This window comes from Nelumbo nucifera, chromosome 1 (genome assembly GCF_055504915.1).
Source record: "Nelumbo nucifera cultivar China Antique chromosome 1, China Antique-T2T, whole genome shotgun sequence".
Lineage (NCBI taxonomy): Eukaryota > Viridiplantae > Streptophyta > Magnoliopsida > Proteales > Nelumbonaceae > Nelumbo > Nelumbo nucifera.
In genome coordinates, this window is record NC_142649.1 from 216,355,916 (window position 1) to 216,367,241 (window position 11,326).

Below are 11,326 nucleotides of genomic sequence, written 5' to 3' on the forward strand. Positions count from 1 at the left end.
CCACAAGGGAGTAAGAAATCTGTTATCAAGGATTTTTCTAAAACCCAGTGTTATGAGTGTAAAGTGTTTGGACACACTACTTATTGCAAGAAAAAGAATGTTTGTACTTATTGTAAACAACATGGTCATATTATTCCAGATCGCCTTGTTCTCCACCCAAGGGAACTCAAAAGAAGAATCGGCCACGTGCATATCAGATGACTGAGGGATAGAGTGATTATTGATGCTTCTGCTACCAAAGGTGAATCTTCTATTTCTATGGATAGGGAAAAAATATGACAACTGGTATCCTTTGCCATCTCTTCCACCTTGAACCTTCAAGTAAATTTTCTAAGACCCACCATAAACACATTGTTGCTACCTCTTATCAACAATAAAGGAAGAAAACAGAGATGAAGAGAGGGAGAGAAGAGAGAGAGAGAAGAGAGGAAAAGAGAAAAGAATGAGGGCCAAAAGTGTTAGCTAGCAAAACCTCTATTAATATATATAGCAGGATGACAATCCATCTAATAAAAAGAATGTAAAAAGATAGCAATGCCCCTACGACATATATAGTTATAAGTACATAACAGTCCCCCTCAAGTTGGGACATAGATATCTATCATTTTTTTAAAGATAAAAGAAAATTTCATTAAAAAGGGAAAAAAGTAATAATAGGAAGGTGACAAGATACCACCCAAGAGAAGAACACAACAAACGGACCCAACAAACAACAAGACCTTTAACCCACCTAGATATGCAACCATGCAATTTACAAACTAAAGACTTGACAGAAAGACTCGAGCAAAGAACAAAAAGCCTTGAAAAATAAGGGCTTAGTTTTCATCCATGAACTCAACTTCTTGGTCTAAAAAATCCTCGTTCCAAGCCTCGGCTCCTCTCCCCAATGCTTTTCTATTCATCTTCTCTTCCAAATTTTCCTCCCAAACTCCTCAAAGGCCCTCCTAGCCAACTCCTCACCACCACAAACAAACAAACCCAAACTTTTTCCAATCGTGACCTCCCTATTGACTAACTTCCGAAGAGTCACGCATCCCAAGACATTATCCTTGATATCATTACTTTGCACCTTCAAAATTGTTTTAGAATCAGGGCCAACACCACTCTCCTTACTGTCCTGGATCTCCTTCCCCAGGTGGGATTCCGAAGGTTGATCCTTCATTATCGTCTCCCCAGAATCGGCTCCAAAAGTCAAAATGCCTCTCTTGCCTCTTCTCCTATAAACCCATTTGTAGTTTTTAGTAGGTCCTACCTCCACTAGACCAAGCTTCAACCTAGAGAAGATTTTCGTTACATGCACAACATTAGGATTTTTTAAGTTACGGGGTTTCTTGCAAGTCTCTCTGTTATACAGCTCCTTCTCTTCAGTCTTGGCCCTTTGACCCAAATCAACACCTAATTTTCCAACCTTCACCTCCTCGAAACAAAAGAAGTCACCAACATTATCCTCTTATTTCCATTTTTTATCAAACTCGACAATCACCCAAACCCACTTTTCCACCCTTTTCTCAATTGAGCCACTCCTTCTCAATGCCCCGCTTCTTTTAAATTTTGGCCTAAAAAGACCTAGACATTTCTATTGTACCTTCTAGACTTCCTAAGTCGGTTAGTATTCCCCTTATCCAAACACTCAACATTCACTACCTGGGTCCCACCTAAATCTCCATTATACTAGCTTTCACAATCGATTTCTCAAAATCCACTGACATTTTTTCTTTAATGCAAACCACGTGAATTAACTAGTCCCCTTTTTTTTATTTATTTTAGTTGTCTTCAGTTGGGTCCTAACCACTTTGTGGTTTTCCAAATTATGTCCGCTACCACCAGCATTATGGCCTCTCGAAATAGCCCTTTTAGTTTTTCTTAAATTACCATGAATGCTCTCGTCGTGTTCCTCTATCTCTCCCTTCACTTTCCACTTCTCACTCTATTCACCAGAGCAGACTGCTCTCTTACAGTTAGGCTCCTCTCAGTCTTGGATTCCCCTCCCTTCTTTGAAGTGACATAGATATCTATCATGCCCAAACTTGTCACAAAGATCATTATGTCGCAAGTGGCAAAGATCCATTGTAAGTACATTGGCCAACTAGTCTTCAGAACTGACATAAGGTGTACACACCTCCCCACTTTCAAGCTTCTTTCTAATAAAATGTTTATCCACTTCTATGTGCTTAGTTCTATCATGTAGGACTAGATTAGCTGCAATGTTAATGGCAGATTTGTTGTCACAATAGAGTGGCATAGGACCATTGACATAAAACTCAATTCTTTCAACATATTCTTTATCCATAGAATCTCAACAACTCCATGGGACATGGGAAGTAGAGAACCTTCAATACAGGAGGTGTATGCCTTGGTTTAATATGATGAAAGTAGAAAAAATCTAATGAATGTTTCTAAGGAGGAGCAGTCAGTTACCCTAGCTGCAAGAGAGGGTAAAACTAGAATGGAAAATGGAGAATCAAGGAAAAATGATGACAAGGATAAATTGTGGTGCATTCACTACCAAAGGCCTAGACACGCTCGTGAAACCTGTTGGGAGTTAGTGGGGAAGCCCAAGTGGACAACCAAAAGTCAAGATACATCAAAGAAGCCTACTCAGAAGAAATTTTACCTCTGCAAATCTGGCTGCACAAGATTCTCAAAATTTGACTACTGGTACTTCCCAAGAGCATTCTATTGGTTCTGACCCTAAGGAAGACATCACTTGGAACTATATGGTAGCACCCTTGGACAGATGGATAGGTCGGCTTCTATCCCTTCTACATCTTTTGCTTCTACATTAGGTAAAAGTGCTTCTGCATTTCATGTGTCTGACTCTATTCCAGATTCCCCTTGGATCATTGACTCAAGGGAATCAAATCATATGACTGATAAGTCAAATTTATTTTAGACTTACACTCTTCTCTCTAGTAGGGACAAAGTGAGCCGAGCTGATGGGTCCTTCTCCACTATTTCTGGTCAAGCATATGTATCATTTCCGGATGGACTTGTTTTATCCCATGTCCTTCATGTTCCCAAACTTCCTATAAACTTGTTGTCCATTAGTAGTATTACCCAATCCTTAAACTGTTGTGTAACTTTTTTTTCCTCGTTCCTATGTTTTTCAGGATTTGGCCTCAGGAAGGACAATTAGTAAAGGAGATATGGTTGATGGCCTCTACATCTTAGAGAATAAAGCTGGTCCTACGGCATCAGCTCTTATGAGTCTTATGAGTTGGTTAGTGAGTTAGTCTACTAAAAGTCAAATGTGGCTGTGGCATAATCGCCTTGGTCATTTGTCTTTTGAGTCTTTGAAAGTTATGTTTCTTGAACTTTTTAAGTCTATGTCTATTATTGGATTGCAATGTTAAACATGTCAATTGAGCAAGCATTTTAGAACAAATTTTCCTTCAAGTAATACAAGATCTGTTTTGCCTTTCCATGTCTTTTATGATGTTTGGGGCCTAGTGAACATACCCACTAAGGGTAGGTACAAGTATTTTTATCAACTTCATTGATGATTATTCCAGATACACTTAGATATATCCTATGTGTTCTAGAGAAGAGGTACCTAGAATTGTGGAAGACTTCCACCACATAGTTTTTACTCAATTCCATGTTGAAGTTCAAATTTTCTAATCAGATAATGTGAAATAATACTTTCATCATGATTTAGCTGATTTTTTTTTCATCTCATCGATCTCTTCATAGAAGCTCTTGTGCCAAAACACCACAACAAAATGGTGTTGCTGAAACGAATAATCGACATCTTCTCGAAGTTACCCGTAGTATGATGCTACGCATTAATGTTCCCAAATGATTCTGGGTTGATGCTATGATGGTCATGGCTTATGTTGTCAATCGTATGCCATCACGTCTCTTAAAATACAAGGCCCAACATCAACTCCTTTTTCCTCAATCTCCTATATTTTCTATCCCTTTATGTGTGTTTGGCTGTAAGTGCTTTGTTCATGACTTATCTCCCAACCGGGGTAAGTTGGACCCCAAGTCTATTCCTTGTATTTTTTTGGTCCATCTTCCTAAAAGGACTACACATGCTTTAATGTTTAATCCTGTCACACACAAGTACTTTGTATCAATGGATGTGCCCTTTTTTGAGTCTAAATCTTTCTTCTAGGCCTCTACTTAGGAGGAGAATAGTGTGGAGAGGCAAGTTCCTCAGGTTTCTCTCCCTTTTATTCCTGACTCGTCACCATTCAGTGTTTTCCTGAGGCACCGTAAGGGACAGCTAAGTTCAAAGGGTGTGGAGCAACCAGAAACTATACATCCAACATCATCTGACCCCTTAGAGGAGAACCCAGGTACCCTTGTTCCCCTTGATGTCACTAAACCTATTGCTATTGATGATTCTACCAATAATCTTGATGTCCCAATTGCTCACAGGAAGGGTGTTAGATCATGTACTACTAAGCACCTCATTACCCACTTTTTGTCCTATGAAAACATCTCACTCTCATTTTGTGTTTTTTCTAACTGTCATTGATTGTGTTTCCATTCCCAAAAGTGTTGCAAAAGCCTTATCTATATCTGAATGGACAAATGCAATGAAGAAATTTGTGCTCTGCATAAAAATCAACGCCTAGGAGTTAGTGGATCTTCCTAAAGGCAAGAAACCAGTGGGATGTAAATGAGTATTCACAATAAAGCACAAAACAGATGGGACAGTTGAGACATATAGGGCTAGGTTAGTTGCAAAAGGGTACACACACGTGTGGAGTTGACTATACAGAAACATTTGCCCCATTTGCTAAAATGAACACTATTCGGATCATGTTATCCTTGGTTGTTAACTTTGACTGGGAACTTCACCAATTGGAGAGAGAAAGGAGGAGAGGGAGCTCTGTTAGTGGTGGCGGTAGTAGTTGGTGGCGTCGGTGACCGATGGGAGGAGGGAAAAATTTTCATTAGTTGGGTTTTATTTTGAAAATTTGAGGAATAGTGGAGGGAAAATTCGACATTTCATTTTTTTCATTAGCACTTAACAACAATGTCAATTGTTAGAAATAGTAGGGGTACTTTAAGACAATATGTAAATAGTAAGGGTAGAGTTAGTCAATTAGCTAAACCATAAGGGTACTTTAAGAAATTTGCCCTTTTAATAAATTTTTCATTTTTATTTATTTTTAAAACAAGTAATCCTATTTAACATGATGTAACATAACGATTGAGGTAGATAGACACTATATATAGGAGAGAGTTGCATCTAAATAAGTTTGTCCACCAATCATTACATCTAAGGAACAACTAGCCAATGTATTGACTAAGGGAGTTCCAAAGCCCAAATTGCAATAGTATATTAGCAACCTGGGCATGATTGACATCTATGCTCAGGTTGAGGGGGAGTGTTGAGCTATTGGGATATGAAGCCTTTCAGTTCTTTATCTTTTCCTTATTTTATTACACTAATGGGCCTTAGGTGTAATTGGCCTAAAATTCATTTTATGTGTTTACTCTTACCACCACCCTATTGGGGGAATTCTTGTAATTCTACTATTAATTGTGTTTAGATCTAAGGAAATACAATTAGGAGGCTGGGAGACTGCCAAGATCCTTCTTCTCCAAACCCTCTCTTCTTCTCTTTTCTCTTATTGGTCTAAATCCTTTTTCTTCTACTTTTTATTAAATCTTAATCATACTGCAAGGTTTCTACAGTTTTTCTATTCTTCCAGGTTTCTTGGACTAGTCCTTGAAATAAGTTGGTGTTCAGATTGTTAGAGGTCAATATAATGAAGTAAAATAGCTTCTTCCAATGATGAACCAAAACCTGGACTGATGATAACACCAAACTATTTTATTATTCAAATGACTTAAATCAAACTGAATGGTGAGAGCTATGTTCATTGGGACAAGTCTATAGAAGTTGCCCTAACAACAAAAAGGAAACTCCAATATATTCTTGATCCTCAGCCATTACTTGGTTCTAGTGGATACACTAAGGAGATCCAAGCAAATGCCCAAATTATAACATGGCTGTGGAATAGTATGGACACTAAAATAAACATCAATCTTATGTTTTGGACATAACAAAAGAGATGTAGAAACATGTACAATGGCTATATTCTGGATGGAACAATGTTAGTAAGGTATATCAATATTCAGTTGTATCAAGACCTTTTTTATCAATAATTATACCAAAATTATTTCACTTCAACAAGGTGACAAAAGTATCTAGGACTAACAATGCTACCCTCCAAAATCTTTGGAGTGACTTAAATGTTCACCAACCCATTATAGTTGATTCAAAAATACAGCAACAACAAAGAGAATAGTTGGATGTAGCCCAATCGATATCCAGACTCAAGCTAGAATATAAAACCTTTTCATGCCAAAATCCTAGGTAGTGGCCTTCTTCCCTTAGTTGAGATTTTCTCTAGACTATTTCCATAACATACAAGGATTGACCCCTTAATAGTGGATCATTCTACTCTTGTAGTTACTAAAGGTAAGGTGGAGGATGTAGAACATGAGGGGTGGATGTGGTCAATGTTTTAAAAATTGACACAGAGGCTCAACTGTTTTTTCCTCTAGATTTTGGGTCAGACCGTGGCATGTATGAAATATGCATATATCAATGTTTTAAAATATGTACATATCAATAAAATAATGCATAATTCTTTTCTACATGTAAAATATGTATACATATGGTTTTTGTTAAAATCAGTTAGCTTTTATGTTATTTTTTCTATGTTTTTTCTATTCTTTGTGCCACAGTGGCAAACTTGAACTTCTATTCTTTTTTATTATTAAGTTGGGTTGCCCTAATATAGTGGGTTTTTTGGCAAAAATAGTGGGGAAAGGCACCTTGGAAACATGTAGATCTTGAAAAATTAAAAAAAAAAAAAAAAATCACCCCAATCCAATAACCAAGCACAAAGTTATGGCCCTTGGAAGTTTCAATATGTTTTAGTATATAACTTGTGACCCAATGACTAGGTTGAACTGGTTAATGGATCAACCGCCTAGGTCAAATGATTTTTGGTCAATTCCGAATATTAGGAAAATCATACCCGGAAATTGGACTAGGTGACGGTTCAAATAGTTTGACTATTTGGGTCAACGGTAGGTTGAAAACATGGGATGTGGTAACATGAAGACATGCTACTCCAAAAATGGTAGTTGGACATGGTGACTGAGAGATAGCAGAAGTCGTAGAAGAGGGGGTGTGGTGGTCCTAGGAAATGCACCTATTGTGGCCTTCATGGGTATACAATTATTTTTTGTTATGATCTTTATGGTCCACCTTCCAATTTGGCAAATCATGGCACGCTATCTAAGGATGCAGTTGCTAACATGGATCCATAGTCAAATACTATAGTGCCTACCTCTGGTACTACTATAGGGAAAGAGATGACGTATCTAATGCTCTAGTCTGTTCCCTCCAATAACATTGTCACTTTACCCAGGACAGGTATGGCTTGTCTGTCTTCTCAAAGGTCCCAACCTTCCACTTAGGTCATTAATTCCAAGGCTTTTGGTTATATGACTAGATCTCCAATGTGTGTTTTCCTCATCTCATTATTGGAATCCCAATCTGTTGCCCTTGCTAATGGTACTACATCATCAATGTCTAGTATTTCTAATGTGTCTTTCATGCCATCCTTTTCTTTAACATCTTTATTGTATGACAAGGGCTGGTCATACATAGCTGGTGTTGACAAGGGCTTGAGCAATTCAGATGGTCACCTAACTTGTCAATGATATGGACTCATCATTCCATATTTCCATGTGACAAAAAAAGAGAAACTTGTTTAGGAATGAGAAAAGAATAACCCACCTATAAAAGGTTTCCTTGCTCAAGTAATTTGTTAGTCTAGACCAAAAGGCAAGTTATAGTTCTACCATATTAATTCTGCACAATTAAAGTAACATTTGATTCATCCATACATGCAATTGCCTTTACATTTAAGAAAGTAATATAGTTTAATGTATACATGAGCCTTCTTGTTCTTATATTTAATGTGGCCTACTGGTTTTATTAGTGAGTTCATATACTGGTAATAAATAACATATTCGTCATTTCTTAATAATCTCTGTTAGATTGGCATTGATCAAGAGATATATCTCCTTGTTACTCAAGATTACTTGATAACTAGTTCTTTGATTTAAAGGGTAGTTTGATTAGCTGAAGAGCACATAAGGTTTTTGTTCAAAAAAAAAAGTAGAAAAAGAAAAGATGTTATTGGATATGGTTATGAGCAGGTTATCTGTTGTCTATATATGTCAATATCAAAGTCAGTTATCTTTTCTCATTCAGATTATTGTGATAGTTCCTAAATCATTTGTACATGCATAGGACACTAATATATGTGCACATATCCAGTAATTATCAACTTTCTTATCTCCATCTATTTGTAATTGAATAGTAAATGAAGCTCCACTGTTAACAAACACTTTCCTACAGTTAGAAAAAGAGGCTCTTTCTAAAGGCATACCTCTAGGGCAAGCTATTGACATAGATATACCTCCTCCACGCCCTAAAAGGAAGCCAAGCAATCCATACCCTCGGAAAACTGGTACAGGTGCACCTACATCCTCTCCAGCTGGAGTTAAAGATCCAAAACAATTGACGTCAGGATCTTCTTTGTACCCTGGTAAACAAATGCTGGACTTGGAGAGTGACCCGCAACCAGAGGTTATACCTCAATTCTTTATTGTCTCCAGTTTTTGTTACATTTTCTTCTTTAATTTCATAACTGTTTTTTTTTTTATTTTTGTCATGGCATGTTCATCAGGGAGCTGCTGAAGCTGAAAAATCAGCTAGATCAAAAGAAACTATGAATGAAGAAAATTTCTCAGAAATGATTACGCTTTTTCAAGAGGCTCCTTGTGTTTCAATGACTTCATCAAGCAAAAGTTCCATAGCAGCACCTCTGGTTCTCAGTCAACCATGTACCCTAAGGGAGTCTACGCCTTCAATGAAAGAGATGAAAGACCGGGGTGTAATAGAAGAATCATATTTGACTGTCAAAGCCAAAAAGAATAAAAAACCGGGCACAGCAGATGCAGACCATACAGACCTTAATGGTGTAAGTGAGCCTCCAAACTCGGGGGAATCCTGCCTAAATTCAGAAGATCAACAGGTAAAAGGAGAGAGGAAAGATGGACGAAAGGAGTCAGAAAAACTTGATCCACAGTCAAAAAATGAGATGCAGACCAATCAAAACTACCCAAGGCATGTGCCCGTGCATGTTGTGGATGGAATCTCAGGACCATGCATGCAAATTCCGTCCCCTGACATGACGTATCCAGCATTTATCATTCATCAATTGGGAGGAATTCATGGAAATCCAGCATCTGTCATTCATCAAGTGGGAGGAGCTCATGGAAATCCAAAGTTCATGGATCCAACGGCCTCTATAATTAATGAACATCAAAGCAATGCCTCAAGGTCTTCCTTTCATCAACCATTGCCTACTTTTCCGCCTCCCTTCACCCCACTCTGCAACAACCAGGATAGTTACCGGTCGTTTATCAACATCTCCTCCACTTTTTCAAGCCTTGTTGTATCTACTTTGCTGCAAAACCCAGCAGCTCATGCTGCAGCAAGCCTTGCGGCATCATTCTGGCCCTGCACCAATGCCGATGCTCCTCTGGAATCTCCTGGTACTGTTGGAGAATTTCAAGCCAGGCACATGAGCCCATCTCCTAGTTTGGCAGCAATTGCTGCTGCTACAGTGGCAGCTGCTTCTGCATGGTGGGCAGCCCATGGATTGCTGCCTCTGTGCCCTCCTCTTCACCCTGGGTTTACATGCATTCCTCCATACACAGCTGCAACCCCATCGACAGATACTGTCCAACCTCCGGTTATCAACAAAGAAAAAATGGAAAATACTCTTCAAGATCCTCCATGGAAAGATCAACAGCTGGATCCAGAATTCTCTGAGGCTTTGGAAACACGACGCTTAGATTCCAAATCACCACCTCTGTCATCTTCCGACTCTGAGAGTGGTGGTGTAAGGTCAAACAACGAGTTAAAAGTCCAGGTGCAGAAGCCAGTACTGGTCAATGGGTTCCTTGACTCCAAGATAAAGACCAGAAAACAAGTTGATCGTTCTTCATGTGGCTCTAATACACCGTCTGGCAGTGAAGTAGAGACAGATGCATTGAAAAAGCATGAGAAAGAAGAGGAAGATTCAAAAGAACCAGATTTAAGCCATCCATCTGCAGAGCCTAATAATCGTCGCAGTAGAAACACCAGCAACACGAATGAATCCTGGAAGGAGGTCTCGGAGGAGGTAGTGATTGGATGGTTTCTTTAAAAATGGCATTTTTATTGTATTCATTTTCAATGCTCATATCTTCTCCGCTTATTATGATTTTTTTTCTTCTCACTTCGTTAGGGACGGCTAGCCTTTCAAGCACTATTCTCCAGAGAAGTGCTGCCGCAGAGCTTTTCACCACCACATGATAGCAAAGAACCTCCAAAATGCACCAATGAAAAAGAAAAGCAGAAGTCGGACGAGAAAGATAAAGATGACAAGTTGCAGTTAGACCTGTGCTGTAAGACATGGGAGGCTTCTCCGGAACGTCCAGGGACGAAAAAGAACGAGTTACTGATAAGCAGCGGCAGTACTACTGAGACAGGACTTCTCATTACCGAGCTTGGACATGCAAAGCTCAAGTCTCGGAGGACAGGATTTAAACCTTATAAAAGGTGTTCAGTTGAAGCCAAAGAGAACAGAGTGGCAAATGCCTACAGCCAAGGTGAGGAGAAGGGTCCTAAGAGGATACGTTTGGAAGGGGAAGCTTCAACGTCATAAGGCATGCAATCATGCAAAGAAAACCTTTGCTTCTTGCATGTGATTCTTTGTCTCCCTTTTTCTGAAGTTATTAATTTTAGGTCCTAAAGCTAAATCTCACGAAACTTATCGTGTACGTGTGTAGTATATATCTCTACATTTGCTTGATTCTCGTATGACTTGAACAGTTGGACCCTGCAAATTCACTTTGGTAAATGCAAAAAGACTACATGAACATTTGAAAAGACTACCTAATAAAGCATTAATAAAAATTTAAGCCCTAATTTGTCTTTTCTCCATAATCATGGTGACGGTTCGTCAACTATCATCTACTTTATAAGAAATAAGGAAAACTTTATTTTTTTCAAAGGCGAATAGACTAGACAAGAGAGAGCGGCCCACCCCAAATTCCTACATTCCCAACCCTATCGTCTTCCACGTTCCACTTCCAGCAACAATGTCCTTGGCTGGTCGTAGCGGGGATTTGGAATTTTGGGATTCAATCCCGCCGTCGTCAATGGGGTCGAGAGTATTGGGGTTTCGGGGAGGGGCGATCCCGTAAAAAAAAGGGTAAATTTTTTAAA

The 11,326-nt window shown here is 38.8% G+C and overlaps 1 protein-coding gene across 16 annotated transcripts in view; it reads left to right on the top strand.

Moving 5' to 3' along the window:
• LHY (Homeodomain-like superfamily protein) overlaps positions 1–11,026 on the top strand; it is a 58,200-nt gene extending 47,174 nt beyond the window's left edge. For 10 of the 16 annotated variants that reach the window (XM_088896192.1, XM_088896195.1, XM_088896194.1 and 7 more), the window contains 3 exons: positions 8,405–8,635; positions 8,736–10,238; positions 10,344–11,026. In XM_088896192.1, the coding sequence (XP_088752318.1) occupies positions 8,603–8,635; positions 8,736–10,238; positions 10,344–10,763 (1,956 nt within the window). In that variant the 5' untranslated portion in view covers positions 8,405–8,602 and the 3' untranslated portion in view covers positions 10,764–11,026. Of the gene's footprint in view, positions 1–3,110; positions 3,221–8,366; positions 8,636–8,735; positions 10,239–10,343 lie in introns of all 16 variants that reach the window. The other 6 variants (XM_088896188.1, XM_088896187.1, XM_088896189.1 and 3 more) reach the window with 2 other exon arrangements.
• Positions 11,027–11,326: the final 300 nt, after the last annotated feature.